The following is a 20030-nucleotide window of genomic DNA, read 5'->3' on the forward strand; positions in this document are numbered from 1 at the left end:
GGAACTACAGAGTTCCTTGGCTGAGATGGGACAACCTGCTGGAAGGACAACAGTTTCTGCAGCACTTCACAAGTCCAGACTTTATAGGAGAGAGGTCAGAAAGAAGCCACTCCTACGCAAAGGCACATGACAGCACACCTGGAGTTTGCAAAAAAGGCAGGTGAAAGACTCTGAGACCATGACGCAAAATATTCTGTGGTCTGATGAGACAAAAATTGAACTCTTTGGCTTGAATGCAAAACGCTACGTCTGGTGGAAGCCGAACGCAGCTCATCACCCATCTAACACTATCACTATTGTGAAGCATAGTGGCAGCATCATGCTATGAGGATGCTTTTCAGTGGCAGAGATTGTGAGACTTGTAAGGATAGAGAGAACAATGAATGGAGCCACATACAGGCAAATCCTTGAGGAGAACCCTCAGAGTGCAAGAGACTGCGGTGAAGATTTGCATTCCAACAGGACAATGACCCCAAGCATACAGCCAAAACAACACTGGAATGGCTTCAGAACAGGAATGGATTGTTATATACATACAGTATGTAAATGTGATATTTCAGTTTTTTCTTTTTAATAAATTTGCAAAACTTTCTAAAATCCTGTTTTCTCTTTGTCATTATGGGGTATTGAGTGTCGATTGATGAGGGATAAAATGAATTTAAACGATTTCAGCATAAGGCTGCAACATAACAAAATGTGAAAAAAGTGAAGGGGTCTGAATACTTTCTGAATGCACTGTACTTGATAAATCCATCTTGCTAGTCAGTTGACAAACGAATATTTTGTTTTTATGTTTTTGAATACTATCCACTCCCTCCCCCATTTGAATACTACCCCTCCACCCACCCCAATTTTTATTCCAAGCCCAAAAAATCCAGATCTCTGCTGCTATGCTTCAGGAGCTGTCCAGTGACTCAGGCTATAACATTGAGTATCGCGGAGAGATTGATGTAAAGGTAATTCTCAATAAGTATAATTCCATGTAATGGCAATGAAACCGTTTTCCTGGCTTTTGGAGAAGTTGATATTCCTTGGCAAATTAACGTTGTGTGGCGGACACAAAAGCCCACTGGCGTGGTGACATCATTCCACGCACCAAGTGGGCGGTGGCCACGCCCGAGGGGTAGGCATGGCCTCATGATATACACCGGGCGACCAGCCCGGAGCAGTTCAGTGTTACAGTGTAGTCTTACAATAAAGACGTTTATATGTTACCGCTTGTCCGCTTCCTCCTTGCTCACAAGCAGCGCGCGTAACGCCGCGCTTTACTGGTGACCCTCGACGTTGGATCTGCCGGAGCGATCCTTCCACACGCGACGCCATCGCCATGGCCGACTTCGTCAAACTTCCGGAATTTTGGGAGGCTCAGGCCGAAGTCTGGCTCGTCCAGGCCGAAGCCCAATTTCAGCTTCGGCGCCTCACCGGCGATGACACGCGCTATTGCCACGTCGTCGCCTCCCTCGGGCCCGGCACGGCCGCTCGAGTTGTGTCCGTCCTTCGCCACCCACCGAAAGGCCACAAGTACGAGGCACTCAAGCGGCTACTCCTAGCCACGTTCAGCCTCACGGACGACGCACGGGCCGACCGCCTCCTGGACCTCCCCGAGCTCGGTGAGACGTGCCCGTCGGTCCGAATGGACCATATGCTGTCACTGTTGGGCGACGAAGCCCCCGGTTCGCTATTCCGGGCGCTTTTCCGTCGCCAACTTCCAGCGCAGGTTCGCCTCGAGTTGGCCGGGACCGGGCTAACGGAACCCCGAGCATTGGCGGCCGAGGCGGACAAGTACTTCGCCGCTTCGGACACGCGGGCGAGCGTTGGCGTGGCCGTCACGGCCCTCGACGCTGATGTTCAGCAGCATGTTCCACAGCATCAGCTTCTACAGCACGCTGATGTTCAGCAGCATGCTGATACGCACCTCGTGAACGCCGCCACGCCCCGCCCACCGCCGCGGCGAAAACCGCCACCGCGGGGAAACCCGCCAACTCCACCGGCCTGGCGGAGCCAGCCACGCTCCTCCAGCTCCACCACCTGGTGCTGGTTCCACGCCAAGTTCGGCCACGAAGCTCGGCGGTGTCATCCGCCGTGCTCCTTCAACGGGTCGGGAAACGCCCGGGCCGGCGCTCAATAGTGGCGATGAGCGCCGGCCGTTCGAGCAGCCTGCTGTTCATAACGGACACCTTCTCTGGGCGCCGTTACCTGTGCGACACGGGAGCACAGGTGAGTGTCATTCCCGCCGGCACGTCAGACAAGCACGCCGTGGGTGGGGGCCCCGCGCTGCTTGCCGCGAACGGGACGCCCATCCGTACGTACGGAAAACGCTGCCTCTCTCTGCGGTTTGGAGGGCAGGTTTTCCGATGGACGTTCGTCACCGCCGACGTGCCCATGGCACTGCTTGGCGCGGGCTTCCTGTGCGCTAATGGGCTCCTGGTCGACATCAAGCGCAGACGGCTTGTCCAGGCCGAGACGTTCAGCTCGCTCGCTTGTGCGTTGCCCAGCTCAACGAGCGGCTTGCCAAGCGGCTTGCCAAACGATTCGGTTCCGGCCACGTTGGTCTGTACGCTTCCGGCAGCGGACGCATTCACCCGCCTCCTCGCCGGCTTCCCAGCCCCCATGCGGCCCACCTTCTCGGCGGGGGCCGTCAAGCACGGGGTGGCCCATCACATCCCCACCGTCGGGCCACCGGTCTACGCCCGGGCACGCCGCCTCGAGCCGACGAAGCTGGCGGTGGCAAAAGCGGAGTTTCGCTACCCTGGAGCGACTCGGCATCGTTCGGCGCTCAGAGAGCGCTTGGGCGTCGCCGCTGCACATCGTGCCGAAGCCCGGCGGGGGATGGCGACCGTGCGGGGACTATCGCCGTCTCAATGACGCCACGACTCCCGACCGCTACCCCGTCCCCCACATTCAGGACTTTTCCGCCCATTTGGCGGGCAGGTCCTTCTTCTCGAAGGTGGACCTCATATGCGGCTACCATCAGGTCCCCGTCAGGCCGGAGGACGTCCCAAAGACGGCGGTCATCACGCCATTCGGACTCTTCGAGTTCCTGCGCATGCCCTTCGGTCTGAAGAATGCAGCTCAGGCGTTCCAGCGACTGTTGGACAGCGTCCTGCGCGACTTGGATTTTGTCTACGTCTACCTGGACGATATCCTCGTCGCCAGCACGTCCCGCGAAGAGCACCTACGCCACCTCCGCACGTTCTTCGAACGCCTGGGCCAGCATGGCCTGATTGTGAACCCCGCAAAGTGCCGGTTCGGCGCCGCCACAATCGATTTTCTGGGGCACCGTGTCACCAGGCACGGAGCCGTCCCCCTGCCGGCCAAGGTGGAGGCGGTGAAGGGGTTTCCGCGCCCCCGCACGATCAGAGGGCTGCAGGAGTTCCTGGGCATGGTGAACTTTTACCATCGGTTCCTGCCCCGTATCGCCCAGCTCCTGCGCCCCCTGCACGAAGCTCTCCGAGGTAAGCCGGGCAAAGGCGACGTTACCTGGACCGAGCAGATGGACACGGCGTTCACGGGCACGAAGCTCGCCTTGGCTAACGCCACCATGCTCGCGCACCCGGCGCCCGATGCACCGATCGCCCTCACCACCGATGCCTCAGACTACGCGGTGAGCGTGGTGCATGAGCAATGGGTGCGTGGAGCTTGGCAACCGCTGGCGTTCTTTAGCCGGCAGCTTCGCCCGCCCGAACGCCGTTACAGTACCTTCGACCGTGAGTTGCTCGGACTTCACTTGGCGGTCAGGCACTTCCGCCATCTGCTCGAGGGCCGGGCGTTCACTGCCTTCGTCGACCACAAGCCACTGATCTTCGCGATGGGCAAGGTCACCGAGCCGTGGTCGGCCCGGCAGCAGCGTCACCTCTCGGCCGTGTCCGAGTACACGACGGACATCCAGCACGTCGCGGGGAAGGACAACCCGGTGGCGGATTGCCTTTCCCGGGCCGTCGCCCACGCAGTCCACCTCGGCATCGACTATGCCCGGATGGCAGCGGACCAGGCCGCTGACCCCGACGTCCAGGCCTTGCGGACCGCCGTCACGGGCCTCCGCGTCACCGAGGTGCCGTTCGACGGCGCGGGCGCGGCCCTCTTGTGCGACGTCTCCCTCGGGCGTCCTCGCCCCATTGTGCCCGCGGGCTGGCAGCGCCAGGTGTTTGACGCCATCCCCGGCCTGTCCCACCCGGGGCGCGAGGGCCTCCCAAAGGCTGATCGCCGACAAGTTCGTCTGGCATGGCCTCCGGAAGGCCGTCCGCGGCTGGGCCAGGACGTGCCTCGCGTGCCAGCGCGCCAAGGTGCACCGGCACACCCAGGCCCCGTTGGCCCCGTTCACGGTGCCGGAACGCCGGTTTGACCACGTCCACGTGGACCTGGTGGGACCTCTGCCCCCCTCGCGGGGTTTCACCTACGTCCTCACCATGGTGGACCGCACCACCCGGTGGCCGGAGGCCGTGGCCTTGGCGTCGACAACGGCGGCCGATGTCGCGCAGGCTTTCATCGCCACCTGGGTCGCCCGGTTCGGCGCCCCCTCAGACATCTCATCCGACCGCGGCCCCCAGTTCACCTCGGAGCTCTGGGGGGCGGTTGCGCAGGGGCTCGTGGTCCGGCTGCACCGAACCACGGCCTACCACCCCCAGGCTAACGGCCTGTGTGAGCGATTTCACCACTCATTGAAGGCCGCGCTCCGGGCCACCCTCCGCGACGGCGGCTGGGTCGACAGGCTCCCCTGGGTCCTGCTGGGCCTCCGGACGGCGCCCAAGGAGGACCTGCGCGCATCCGCGGCGGAGTTGGTCTTCGGGCAACCGCTGCGGGTGCCGGGCGAGTTCCTCCCCAACTCCACGGCACCATGGTCCACGGCACAGCAGCGCTCCGCTCTGCAAGAGACCGCCCAGAGGTTCGCCCCGGTGCCAACGGCATGCCATGGGCACCCACCGACGCACGTCGCCCCGGAGCTTCGCACGGCGGAGTACGTCTTCGTCCGCCACGATGCCCATCGGACACCACTGCGGCCCCCGTACGACGGGCCTTTCCGCGTGCTGGAGACCGGGGCGAAGCACTTCACCCTGGACATCGGCGGTACTCCTGACCGCGTTTCGGTAGACCGCCTCAAGCCGGCCCACCTCGATGTGGACCATCCACCGCCAGTGGCCCGACCCCCACGTCGGGGCCGCCCTCCTGCGGGCGGACCCCCGGCACCGCCCAGCCCCGCCGCCACGCCGCCCCCCGGTCCTGCACCCATCCCAGGGGCAGCCAGGGGCATCCCACCTGGCATCCCTGCACCCCGGACGCCGCCGATCGCCAGGGGGCGCTTCGGCCGGGTCATTCGTCTGCCCCGCAAACTGGCCCTCCAGGTGCGCGGGAATTCTGGGGGGGCGCATGTGGCGGACACAAAAACCCACTGGCGTGGTGACATCATTCCACGCACCAAGTGGGCGGTGGCCACGCCCGAGGGGTAGGCGTGGCCTCATGATATACACCGGGCGACCAGCCTGGAGCAGTTCAGTGTTACAGTGTAGTCTTACAATAAAGACGTTTATATGTTACCGCTTGTCCGCTTCCTCCTTGCTCACAAGCAGCGCGCGTAACGCTGCGCTTTAGTTGAATATTTTAGAAGCAACAAGTTTTCCATTCTCTCGCTTTTTATGTGATCAGAACGTTCTGTTGTCCTCTTTGATATCCCTTTTGAAATATAGTGCTAGGCATCAAAAAGCTAAATATATCGAACAAACAGTTTCAAATGGAACACCTCGTCGCCATTAGAGCATTTAAACTGCATCAGCTGTGGCAATAAATGTGAATTGTTGCTCCCAGCTTGCCGGCTCGATGACGGAAGATGCCGTTTACATTTTTGCCACTTCAATGCCTACCCCATAAAGAATCCCTTGTGGGTACAGGCAACTTTCTAGTCTAATCATTTCGTCCTTGTCACACATCCAACCTGTTCACCAAATGTTGTCAAAATCCATCCATAATGTTTTGAGATATTCTGCTCACAGCCAAACAAACAATTTCATTAATGTTACATTTTTTTCTGATTTATCTTAGGGCAAAGGACCAATGTGCACATACTGGCTGTTGGGTCATATAGACTACAGTGTTCAGAACGACAGCCTGGTGTGTAACTTGCGGCCCATGCATCGCATGGTAAGTTCTCTGCACTTTTTGCATAGTTGTTGTGTCGGGTTCCTGGATCACAAGCATAACATAACTTCAGTAGACATAAGTTGACATAAAAATCGACCTAAATACAACAATTAATACAAATGCGAAAAAATGAAGCATCATGCGAATACCTTGGTGTATAAGAGATTAAGAGAGCTAACAAATATGTCACAAACAAATGCACAAAACAATTACCAAAGAATACCGACGTAGAATGAAGCTGATCCTAAAAACATACCTCTCACCAAGAAACAAAATCAAAGCCATAAACCAGCTTGCAGTACCAGTGTTCCAATATAGCTGCGGAATAATAAACTGGCCACAAGTGGAAATCAACAAACTAGATATCAAAACAAGGAAACTCCTCACTATCCACAAATTGTTCTACAAAAACCAAGGCATCCCGAGAATGTACCTGCCGAGACGAGGAGGTAGTGGCCTGATGGAGATCAACAAATGCACAGAATGACAACTGAAGAATTGGAGGGGTACATGAAAAGTTCAAAAGACAACCAAATGCAATTGGTATGCAAACACGAAGACAGCAAGCCAGAAAGGGATCCCGAACCCACCTTGTAAAAAAAACAAAAAAACAGTTGTGAATAGGTGTCACACATGAAAACTAAACAGCAACAAACCAACGATTGCAAAAAAGACCAAATAAAAACATGAAGTGAAATATCACCAGCTGTCAACCGACAACTGGGAGAACGGTGAAAGACCAGGGAGATATTTTTAAAAAGAATTTGACAGACTGCATACTTGTGAGAGATGCCTTGCCATCTCTTGTGAGAGATGCCATCTCTTGTGAGAGATGCCTCTGCACAACAAAAGTTTGGAGAACTTTCTGATCAACTCGCCCAAAAAGTTGATATATTTTTCATTTTTTTTGTTCACAAGATCGAAGTTCGTGTAAGAGCTAACATTAATCACAAAAAACATAAACAGACACATAAAACATATAATAAAGGGAGCGGGAGACAAGATGGGGAGAGAGAGGGAAGCACACAATCACAACAACAGTAGAGAAGAGGGACATCGGGAGATCTGTGGAAGGATGAGGGCTTGGGGGAGAGGGCAGGGGAAGGGGGGTGTGTGGGAGATATAAAACTAATGGACACTACTAGGACTTCCAGGAAAGAAGTCAGTATTTCAAAAAGGTGGATCTGGGGTGAATTAACGGGGGTATAAAAGATCAAGATTTTGGATGGGGGCTTTAAAGGTGAGTTTAAGATAAAAGATGGTGGTGAACAGCTGTTTTAAAGACCTGGAGGGAGGAGTGGGATTGAAGAGAGTGTGGGAGTTTGTTCCAGAGGTGGGAGAAAAGAGGAATTAAAGAGTGAAGGTGAGCAGAGAGTCTTGATTTTGGCAGTTTTACCATAAGAGGGTTGCTGGCAGATCTTGTGTGACCTGTATGAATATTTGGGGGGACACAGCACAGACAGAGCTGAGGGAGCTGGGCCGGAGAGGAGTCGGTAGAAGACAAAAAGACCACCAACCTGCTTGCGGTGAGCGAGTGAAAGACCCTCTGAATCGGCTTCATCGCGGGAGATCTCAATGATTCTGAAAGCTTTGGTTTCTACAGTGTGTAGCTGAGCTAGGTGTGAGGCAGGAGCACCAGCCCAAAGTGGAGAGCAGTATTCCATCAAGCTGCGAATGAAAGCTTTGCATGTGGTGAGGAGCTCAGGTGTGCCAAGAAAGGACTTCGCACAACGGAGGATGCCCAGTCGGCGACCTGCTTTGGAGGCCAGCTTGGAAATGTGGTTTTCCCAGGAAAGATCATAGCAGATAGTGAGACCCAAAAGCTTGAGTGACAGAAGTTCTTGGAGAGGGTTGTTCAGAAAGTAGATGGGAGGGTTTTCCAGACGATCTTTTCGGAGAGACATACTGAGAGTGTGAGATTTGTCAGGATTGAAAGACATGTTCCACTTTTTTGACCAGTTTGTGATTTTGTCCAGGTCTGCAGCGAGTGAGGCGGTTGCAGACTGCCGATCTGAGGGATGAGGTATGAAGCGGCAGAGAGTGGAGTCATCAGCAAAGAGATATAGAGGATTTTTGCAGCCAGTAATCCAATAACTCCCAACGATGAGGGCCCGTGCCAGTTATAATGTCCGTGAGTGGACTTTGAACCATGTGGGATTACCTCGTGTGAACATGGCAGACTTGGTGATTTATTTGATGGACATCTGCAATAGGAAAGACAATGCTATCATTCCCAACATTCAGGCAGACTTTCAAGGAGGAGACACCGTATATAGTGTGGGTGCTTCTTAACACAGATGGGAAGTTCATATCTGGGGCTTGACGATGCACAGCGTTAGATGCACAAAATTAAAATGATGATATCTACAATTAATCACGTTTGGGAGGAGGAGCGGGAGGAGAGAGTGGAAGCCATATGGGCTGAGAGTGCTGGCTGTTATATTAAAGGAGAGGAGAAGTGTGTGTGTGTGTGTGTGTGTGTGTGTGTGTGTGTGTGTGTGTGTGTGTGTGTGTGTGTGTGTATGTGTGTGTGTGTGTGTGTGTGTGTGTGTGTGTGTGTGTGTTAGTGTGATTTTTTTATACTAGGGCATGCCCGTACTATATCTATATCTAAAATTATATCCCCCCCCTCTATTTACATGAAATGGTTTGGTCCAAAGCGAACGGCTTGCGAGTACGGTGACAATCCCCCCCCCCCCTCTATTTACATGAAATGGTTTGGTCCAAAGCGAACGGCTTGCGAGTACGGTGACAATCCCCCCCCTCTATTTACATGCAATGGTTTGGTCCAAAGCGAACGGCTTGCGGAGTTTGGTAAAGAAATCGCCATAGCTCGCTAACTACTTGTCCGATTAATATGAAACCTTGAAAAGGCACATCCTCGGGTCCCCAGCAATATACCTGGCAAGTTGCAAGTATATCGGACCGGTAGTTGTCGCGAAACAGCGGTCACAGACAAACATACATACATACATACATACATACATACATACAAACATACAAACATACAAACATACAAACATACACACAGAGATTACTGGAATTATAGATAGATATATTTTTTTTCTGTATACAAGATCGAGGCTCGTGAAAGAGTGAACATTAATCACACATAAAGACAAACCGACACATAAAACATATAACATCGGGAGCGGTAGACAAGATTTGAGAGCAGGGACCGAGAGACATGGAGACATCGAGAGATCTGAGAGAGGGCGAGGGCTTTGGGGTGGGGGCATGGGAAGGGGGGGGGGTGGGAGAAGTATAAAACATATGGACACTGCCAGGACTTCCAGGAAAGAAGTTGGAATTTCAAACAAGGTGGATCTGGGGTGAATTAGCGGGGGTAGAAAAGATCAAGGTTTTGGATGGGGGAAGATAAGAGATGGTGGTGAACAGCTGTTTTAAAGACCTGGAGGGAGGAGTGGGATTGAAGAGAGTGAGGGAGTTTGTTCCAGAGGCGGGATAAAAGAGGACTGAAAGAGTGAAGGTGAGCAGAGAGCCGAGATTTCGGCAGTTTAACCATCAGAGGGTTGCTGGCAGATCTTGTGCGACCTGTAGGAATATTTGGGGGACAGAGCACAGAGAGAGCTGGGGGTGCAAGGCTGGAGAGGAGTCGGTAGAAGACGGAAAGACCACCTACCTGCCTGCGGTAAGTGAGTGAAAGGCCCTCATAGATAGCTTCATCGTGGGAGATTCCAATAATTCTGAAAGCTTTGGTTTCAACAGCGTGAAGCCGAGCTAGGTGTGAGGCAGGAGCACCAGCCCATAGGGGAGAACAGTATTCCATTGAGCTGCGGATGAAAGCCTTGTATGTGGTGAGGAGCTCAGGTGTGCCGAGGAAGGACTTCGCACGACGGAGGATGCCCAGTCGGCGACTGGCTTTGGAGGCCAGCTTGGAAATGTGGTTTTCCCAAGAAAGATCATGGCAGATAGTGAGACCCAAAAGCTTGAGCGACAGAACCTCTTGGAGAGGATTGTTGAGAAAGTAGATGGGAGGGTTGTCCAGTCGATCTTTTCGGAGAGACATAGTAAGAGTGTGAGATTTGTCAGGATTGAAAGACATGTTCCACTTGTTTGACCAGTCTGTGATTTTGTCCAAGTCTTCAGAGAGTGAGGAGGCTGCAGACTGCCGATCTGAGGGAAGAGGACTGGAGCGGCAGAGAGTGGAGTCATCAGCAAAGAGATAGAGAGGATTTTCAAGAGAGTCAGAGAGATCATTGATGAAGACCAGAAAAAGCACAGGGCCCAGAACACTGCCTTGGGGAACTCCAGCCTGAACAGGAAGAGGAGATGAGAGAAACCCATTCAGGGCCACACGTTGACGCCGACTACAGAGGAAGTCCGCCAGCCATGCGTGGAGATTTCCATGGATACCAAAGGAGGAGAGTTTGGTGAGCAGAGCGGGGTGCCAGACCGTATCGAAGGCACGTGATATGTCGAGGGAGACAGCTCTAATTTCCTGTTTGGCATTGAGGACCTCCATCCATTGTTGAGACAGCAGAAGCAGCATGTCCAGAGTAGAGTGACCTGGTCTGAAACCAAATTGATGATCAGAGATCAAGTCATTGGAGAAGAGGAAATATTATATCCAATATTGTCATTTGCTAGTACTAACAGGAAATGGGATTAACTCGACACCTCTCATCCATGGATATTTCTCATATCATTCTCATTTGCATTCAGAAACAGAAAAATGATGGTTAACCATTTTGAAATTACCACTCTTTTGTCTAAATGCTGGAAATTATATTTAAAATACTATTTGAATTACAGATTTCACGCTAGCAATGGCAGGTTAAAAGTGCCTGTCGAGTCAAACTGAGTCACTGAAAACACACACAGCGCATGTGCAAAAGACCTCGTTTAACATTCATTGTCGCATATTGTGAAAATCGCGTATTGCTTGCATACCTAGTATGCTGATGGATTCAAATCATGTAGTTTCTAAAATGAAATTTTCCTAAAATCATTCTTGGTTTCTTATCAGATTCTTTTTTTATTTTTAAATATATACGGAACATCAAAATAAACTTATCACTTTCATTTTTTGAAATGTGCAGCTTTACAAACACTTCAATTGTAATAGCTGATTATGTAACGAGAACTTCACTTCAATCACCTGGTTGATCAACAATGGCATGCTTGAGTGGTTCTGTATAGGGAGCTTTCCCTTTAAATAATGACCCTCATAATGAAATCCTTCAGTTCTCATGGTTAGACATTCATTTACTGCTGTCTATAGTCACTCTAGACTCTAGAGTCTAGACTCTAGAGGCTTCTGACAGGGAAACCAACAAGAAAATTCAGATGCCACGCCTGACATCTGAACAACCTTTAAGGGCAATTGGGATGCTTGAGGCTGGTGTAAGCCAGTGAACAATTGCCCAACGTCTTGGTTGCTCACAGCCTGCGATTTCCAACCTGTCCAGGCATTACGGTGAAACTGGAACTGTGAATGATGGTCCACGAAGAGGAAGACCACGGGTAACCACCCCAAACCAAGACCGCTGGATTGTACTGCAGCATCTTTGTGATCGTTTCCGCCCTGCGACGCAAACAGCTGCAGTGACAAAAGGTCACCACAACAACCGCATCAGTGTCTCTACTGTGCGGAGGCGCTTGAGAAGTCGGGGCCTGGTGACAAGACGTCCTTGCAGAGGTCCAATGTTGAATGCAGTGCATTGGCGGAACAGACTAAAATGGTGTCTGCAGCATCGCCACTGGACACAGCAACAGTGGAGTCCAGTGTTGTTCAGAGATTAGTCCAAATTTTGCCTCCATGCTGCTGATGGGTGTCAATGGGTATGGCACAGAGGTGGGGAAAGGTATGCATCATGCTGTATTCGCCAGATCAATCGTTGGGGAGGACCCAGTGTGATGGTATGGGCCAGCATTTTCACCCGTTTCCGGACACCTCGGATCATCATCGAAGGCAATCTCACTAGTCAGCGTTATGTCAATGAAGTTTTGAGACCTCATCTGCTACCATTTATCCAGGCTCATCCTAACATCTCAGTTTTCCAGCAGGACAACGCTCGACCCCATGCTGCTCGCTTGACCACCAACTTCCTCCAGGAACAGGGTGTTGAAGTGATGCCTTGGATGCTTGCAGGAGTATGCTTGCAGGCTTGCAGGAGGAGTGGGACAGACTTCCCCAAGACCTCATCAGACGCCTGATACTGAGCATGCGTCAGAGGTGTACAGCCTGCATCACAGCTCAGGGAGGACACACACGATATTGAGGACTGCTTTCATTCTGTCCTTGACTGTTAGGAGTGTTGTGTCCATTCCTGAGTCATTTTGTTTTGACTGTATTCAGGTGCATGCCTTTGTGTTGCAGTGCTGTGACTTTTGTTGCACCACCCCTTGTGATGTTCATGCTTTTTGCTTTTTTGTAATTGAGGCAACCTCTTGTTTATTGACATGTGTTTAGTAAAGATAGCTGAACTTTACCTGTGTTCAAATCTTTTTCATTTTTGCGTGGAGGATTTCAATGAATGTCCTTCTAAAGATTTGATAAGTTTATTTTCATGTTGAGTTTACATATTTGCTTTACAGGGTTCTGTAACACTCCTTTTGTAAGATTCAACATTAACCGCGTTATTAATTATCGAGTTCACAGAACGCGTTACCCCGTGCAGTGTTGAAGTTTATACTTCAATTTAAATAATTAACTATTTTAAAGGTCCTATAAAAAAAATTCTGGACATCCAGTAGCGTTAATGCAGTCTTATACACCACCTTATTTAACATGTGCATGTTTATGCAAAATTGATGGCTTTTGGAAGCGATAAGAAGGTGATTTGTGTTCTACAGTATTTGAGTATATAATTCAATTGAAATAAAGCAGAGATTTTAAAGGTGGTTAAAAAACAAAAATTTGGAATTTTACCCCTGTTGATGCAGCGTCCTTTACACCACTTTATTTAACACGTTACATTCGTTATTCATGTGTGTTGTTTGTGTCATTTATGACATCTTTAAAAACATTAAGTTTCCTATTTGGAATGATTTTCATTTTTGTTTGACTGCCAGACAGCCAGAGCAAAAAAAAAAAAAAAACTCCTCTGCACATGTATGATCAGGTCAAATTCAGAGCCAAAGTACAGTACTGCTAAAACGACAGGTTTGTTTTTCCATTCATGTTCCAATTCGTACTCGAATATATAACATTTAATTTAAATTAAGTTGTTACTCGTTCATAAACTGATGTTTGTGGACGGACGGGCTGATGGACGGACGGACAGACAGACAGAAGTGAACCAGTTGTTTAACCCCGCTTTTTGCTTTGCGTGTGTGGGTAATAATGCAGTTTGCAGCAAATTCATTTCCCCTCATATTTTCTTCATTGCAGGCAGACTCTGTACTGACAGAGCAGAGTAATTCCCCTCAAGCTGGCACAAGTACAGGTTTCGAAGAGTCAGCAGAAGGGGTCTTTTTGAAAAGAAACATACGCACCTCTGTGGCAGTTATTGAAGCTTCCTCTGGAATGAGCCGCACTCAGAGCGACCTTGTGGGACCTCAACAGGAAGAGGAGGATGAAAAAAACACTATTTTACCTGGACAAGTGTCGACATAACTACCTCATATACTCGGCTCTTGTAACTATAACCATTGTGTAAATCATTTGCCCTGTTTAACAAATAAATTTTATTTAAAAAATTGCTACTGTTGTTAAAAATAAAACCACTGAAAGATATTGAAGACGTTCTGTGCACAATTACTAATCCACAAAATGACATGAGACTGAATATTAATATGAATCCTCCAAACCCTTAACTCCTGGTTTTTAAGTTTTAGTTGTCTTTATAATGTTTTTCAAGTCTTAGTTTTGTTTTTATAATGTTTTCTAAACTCTTAGTTATGTTTTTACAATGTTTTTCTTCATTATGTTTTTGTTTTTCAAGTCATAGTTATGTTTTTATGATGTTTTTCAAGTCGTAGTTATGTTTTTTTATGTTTTTCAAGTCATAGTTGTTTTTTAAAATGCTTTTCAAGTCTTATGTTTTTATAATGTTTTTCAAGTCATAGTTATGTTTTTGCAATGTTTTTCTTAGTTATGTTTTTGTTTTTCAAGTCATAGTTATGTTTTTATGATGTTTTTCAAGTCATAGTTATGTTTTTATAATGTTTTTCAAGTCATAGTTATGTTTTTACATTGGCTAAGGCTCATCGAGGAGAGTGTCTTAACTTGCTCCTCTATCAGCCTAAGAATGTAAAAGAGTGACAACCATACATGAAGATTTCTTAGTTCAAACGAATAAATCCATATCTATACGTGTCTATATCCATAATTTTGTCACGAACGTTGAGAGACTTTCCATTGGGAAATCAACGTGCTAAAAGGATCCACTTCGATGTGGGAATAAACAAGTGATGAGGAAGCCATTACACAAGAATGAATGAATGAATGATCGTTTTAAGGCCATTTTCCCCGCTGGAGCAGGGGTTAGCCTTGCGGGCCCCATGACAATCATGGTTCCCTGTTTGAGGCAATGTTTTTATGGCTGGATGCCCTTCCTGACGCCAACTCTTGGTCACCTCTTACGATGGGCAGGGATACGGTGTACCTATTCTAAATCGAGGTACACACCGTGATCATTCATCCCAGCAAGCTGGTACTCAATTTGCCGACCTCAGAAGGATGACAAGCTGAGTGAACCCCCCTGGCATTAATTCAGCGATCGACCGGGATTTGAACCCAGGATCCTAGGATCCCAAGCCTGCACGCTAACCGCTAAGCCAACACTTGAGATGCCTGTCACAAATTTGGGAAGAACTCCTTTGAACGTAGCTCTTTCACGAGTCTCGATTCAGTATACAAAAAAAAACAAAAAAAAAACAACAACAAAAAAACAACAACAACAACAACAACAACAACTCTTTTCTGATGACTCCATCTTTGCTCTTTACTTATTCAGGTTCCTTCTGATTGCCTCAATGCAGTACTGTATTTGGTCTTCCGTTTGATCTGCCATGCAGTGTGTATTAGTGTTTTGTAGTTATCCCCACACTTTCAGAAAAAAGGGGGGAAGGGGAAGAGGGGATATGTGTAATCGGCTTTGTCTGTCTGTCTGTCTGTCACCATTTCATCTCCTCAACAGGTCGTGTGGAAATTCATCAAACTTGGTCGTTATGATCACCACAATCACCACATCTATCTATAATTCCAGTAATCTCTGTGTGTGTGTGTGTCTGTCTGTCTGTATGTATGTATGTATGTATGTATGTATGTATGTATGTATGTATGCGACCGCTGTTTCTCGACAACTACCGGTCCGATATACTTGAAACTTGCCAGGTATATTGCTGGGGACCCGAGGATGTGCCTTTTCAAGGTTTGAAATTAATCGGACAAGTGGTTCCCAAGGTATGGTCACCGTACTCGCAAGCCGTTCGCTTTGGCTTTGCGAATGGACCAAACCATTTCATGTAAATAGAGGGGGGGGGGGGGTTCTGTGGTCGTTGCGAATGGACCAAACCATTTCATGTAAATAGAGGGGGGGGTTCTGTGGTCGTTACTGCCACGTGGTTTCAAAGTTTTTTTTTGTTGTTGTTGTTTGCACGCATGTTTTTTTGCACGCACGTACGGGCAAGCACGTACGGGCGTGCCCGTACGTGCGGGCACGCCCAAGTACCAATAAATGCAATAACAAGCACATTTTAAAACATTTGTTTTGATCAAACTTTGTATATGCAATTAATATTTGGGGTCGCATGAAATAAGTAACAATATCTTGGATTCGACCCCTGGTTCATTCCCCAGGAGGTGGGGACTTAGGATAAAGGATAAAAATAGGAAAATAGTTTTTAACTCAAAATTTGATATTGGGTCATTCCCGGTGGAACTTTCTGCCATCTTTCAACTTTACTTTAGGTGGGAAGCGTGGGGATTTGAGATAGCGCTATCGACTTCGCTTTAGTTTCAAGCTGGCACACCTATGATTTGCAACAAAATTAATGGCTATTATTTGTGCTTTTTATGTTTAGGGGCTAGATGCTAGCTATAAATAAAGAGAAAGTAAAACCTGGAAGGATGGGTGAGTACAAAGTCTCGTGGTTCGCTGACATATCTGGAAGCACGATGACGGACATTGCTAGACAGGACAATCAATTTGTACAGCTCGCCGGTTGAACGAGTACCTACATCGAGTACACGAGTACAGTGGTGGTGGTTAGGTGCAAAGGTTGTCAGTGTGAATGGTTGCAAAGATGTTATATGATTGAGGCACTAGTGCCTCCAAGTGTGGCCCAAAACGCTTAGGAGGAAACACTACCCATTCATACAATTGATGCAAAATACTTCTGAACCAAAGGAACATCAACAATTCCCCCCCCCCTTTTTTTTTCTTCTCTGCATTTCAAGGTCAATATTCCTTTGCCCCCCATCCACAATTTCATCAACAGGCAACAAAACAGCATCGACGTTTTCAAGGAGGACTCGTTTTTGAACATTTTTCCTGAAGAGAGGACAGGGCAAATTTCAAATAACCTTCCAAGTCATAACGTTTCCAAAAAAAAAAAAAAAAACCAGCATTGTGACATCAATAATTTGTTATTTTTGTTTAAACTTCTCATTTCGAAATGGAAAACCAACAAAACATTTTTTAGCATCAACTCAATCCTTTAAACTCTTCCCTGAATCAGGACTCAAATTTTATATTCTTATAAAAAATAATGCATTGGTCATCAAAGTCCGAATGCAATGTTTTCATGAGCATATTAGGTATTCAGCTTGAAATACCCAACAAAGCTTTTCCATGTGAAACGACCACTTGTTCATTATGAATCCAAATTAGAGTGGGAGTGTGGAAGGTTGGTCGTGTGGGACGGAGGGGTGGCGGTGGAGGTTGGGGGGAGGATCGAGGAGGGAATAGAACAGAGAAGGATCAGGGAGTGTGGAAAGAATTGAAGACATCGTGCAATGGGTCTGCAGGCAATAGGTTTGGAAGTTAAAATCCTACAACTTTTGTGCACAAAATAGACGGCCCCTTACTGCACAGCATCACATCACAAGCCATGACACAAGATTGAACAATATACAAGGGTGTGTGTGTAATTAATTACTATTAGATCAGGGGTATTGCATTGTAGAGTAATTGATATGCGACATGTAAAATGTGCATGATTATTGTACTCCCCCCCCCCCCCCACCTATTGTTATAATATTTTTAATGAAATTTGATTATATTTTTTCTTTGATATTTGGGGTTTTTTTTGTAATTTTCCTCTATTCCACTTTGATTTTCTTTTCTTTTTTCTTTTTTACTTTATCAACTGATTTTCCCTTGTTCAGTACTTTGCGATTTATTAGCGCTGAGGAAGCGCCTCTAGCGAATGACTTCCAGCCAGTGTAACGCGAATTCCTGTCACAGGAATTCTGAGATCATATAAGTGTGACGTGGCAGTTCCTGATTGGTTCGTGTTGGGGAACCCCTTCTCGCTGCCGACGTGACGTAAATTCGCGCACGCGCACTGGTGAAGCTTACTCGATCTTACTCGATCCCATATTACATGTACTTTCATTGCATACAAATTATACTTCCTCCTAGAAATTCCATGCCCGAACCTCAGCGCAATCCAAGAGGATTCACTTGTTTGTTCTTGAAAAGTGCTATATAAATTATTATTATTATTATTATTATTATTATTGCCGCAGTTTTAAATTTATTATTCAAATATTTAAATTACTAAATATTTAAATTTATTACTAAATCAGTATTACCGAAGTGTTGAAAAAGAGAAGAGATGTTTGTAACAATATCCCATTTATTCGCCCAGCCATTTTACTCTACATGGGGTTTTTATACATCATTTTGTTGCTGATGATATTGTCTACAAAATGCATCTCAGTATTTTTAAATATATATATATATAATTAAGGGGTTACCATGGTTACAGTGGGGGTCAAAGGTCAACCTATGGCAAAAATATATAATTTTCTCACACTTTCTAATAGATAGGCAAAATGCCATATAAAACTAAATTTACTGGTTCTAATTGCTTTTATTTATCAATCCTCACATAGAAGAGCAGTTTTTAGTGAGGGAAGATTGATGTAATACCCCTCTGTGGGCAATTAGTGAAGGGTGAAAATTAACCTTTTCTTCAAAAATACATAGAAATTGTGAAAAAAACCTCTGTTTTGTATTTACCGGTACATGGAATTGTTAAGTGTGATGTTATAGCACGCAGTATGCATTGGAAAATGTCTCCAAACCACCATGGTCAAGATTCCTAGTATTGTTTGAGACTCCATCAAAGAAGAAGTCCTCAAGGCTGGTGAAACAGGAGCATCCCTAGTTGAAACATTTGTCTCCACTCGCCTTATTGAGAAGTCAACAGACTTTCATGCTACGTTATCTAGGAACAAAACACCATCAATAAGCAGGATGTACAAAGTAAGCATTCAACCAAGTGGAGCTGGCAAACAGAAAGAGATCAAAGCTGACAGGAATCTAATCCAAAGACTGTTTGTGGCAGCACAGGGAGGGAGAGATGTAGACCTGATTAACATCCTGAGGCATGAGCTTTCATCAGTCCCACGTGCACTAGCAGACACCAATGGGAAACTCCATTCTACCGACAAGTCCCAGCTTCAAGAAATGCTGACCAAGGACATAGAAATGTCAAAAAACCTTCCCAAGAGTACAGCGAAAACCTGCTTGATCATTGTCGGCCCTGCACTGATACAAGCAATTGGCAAGCCTGAGAAATCAGAGACTTTTGGAGATGTGAGCAATGTATTCTGTACCAGTGTCTTAAACCGCTTTGGTCCCATGTACTCCAGGGTTGATGTTGTGTTCGATCGGTATCAGGAGGTCTCCATCAAGTCTGGCACAAGGGAAAAAAGAGCCGGCAAAACCCGCCCAATCAGCCGTGTCATCAGTTCAAAGGACGTGAAGCTCCCCTCCAACTTCAACTCGTTCCTCAGCCTCTCTGCCAACAAGGCTGACTTGGCAGCATTTCTTTCTGGATCTCTCATAGAGATGGCGGAGAAGGAGCTACAGCCAACATATGAATTAGTTGTTGCCGGCGGGTTTGAGGATTTGAGGAGGGTATGGATTTCTACCGGCAGGAGCACCAACTCCATGAACGCAAACCATGAAGAGGCGGACACCAGGATCATCCTGCATGCCAGGGATGCGACACTACAGGGCTACCAGAGATGTGTCCTTCAATGCCGAGACACAGACGTCCTGGTTGTGGCACTGGGCCTGCGAGATCACCTATCTCCAGAGGTGTGGTTCAGTTCAGGATTGAAATCCCAACGTCCCTTCATCCCCATACATCAGATCTCACTACCAGGAGACCAAATTCAGACAATTATTGCATTCCATGCACTAACAGGTTGTGACACAGTCAGCCAGTTCGCCGGTATAGGGAAGAAGACTGCGTTGAAAGTGTTCACTGAAGAGTCAGCATGCCTCCAGAAGATGGGGTCTATAAACATCAGTGACCAATTGATCCAAGATGCTGAGAAGTTTGTGTGCAAACTGTACCTAAAAGCCACCCCTCTTACGGCAATTGATCAAGTTCACCGAGAAATGTTCCTTCAAGGAAAGCGTTCGCTCGATGCTCTTCCCCCCTCCAAGGATGCACTGGAAATGCATATTCGTCGAGCAAACTGCCAATGCCTTGTCTGGAAGGAGTCACTAAGCCCAGTGCAAGATCTGCCTGATCCAACAACCAGTGGATGGAAGAATGATAGTCGTGGAAACCTCGTTCCCAATTTGATGACCCTGAGCCCTCTTCCAAAAGCTTGCAAGGAGCTTGTGAGCTGCTTTTGCACATCTGGTTGTGGAAAAAGATGCGGCTGTTTCCGTGCAGGACAAAAGACCTGCATTAGTGCTTGCACTTGTAGGGGATCATGCACCAATTCACAGGATGATGAT

At 47.9% G+C, this 20030-nt stretch overlaps 1 protein-coding gene across 1 annotated transcript; it reads left to right on the plus strand.

The window, feature by feature from the left end:
• The first annotated feature begins 711 nt into the window (after positions 1–711).
• Positions 712–14325, plus strand: LOC144892847 (uncharacterized). Its single transcript, XM_078781175.1, has 3 exons — positions 712–956; positions 6034–6132; positions 13490–14325. The coding sequence occupies exons 1-3, from the start codon at positions 891–893 to the stop codon at positions 13712–13714; spliced, it is 390 nt and encodes a 129-aa protein (XP_078637301.1). The 5' UTR covers positions 712–890; the 3' UTR covers positions 13715–14325.
• The last annotated feature ends 5705 nt before the right edge of the window (positions 14326–20030 follow it).

This window comes from Myxine glutinosa, chromosome 7 (assembly GCF_964187855.1).
Source record: "Myxine glutinosa chromosome 7, kmMyxGlut1.1, whole genome shotgun sequence".
In the NCBI taxonomy this organism is placed as follows: domain Eukaryota; kingdom Metazoa; phylum Chordata; class Myxini; order Myxiniformes; family Myxinidae; genus Myxine; species Myxine glutinosa.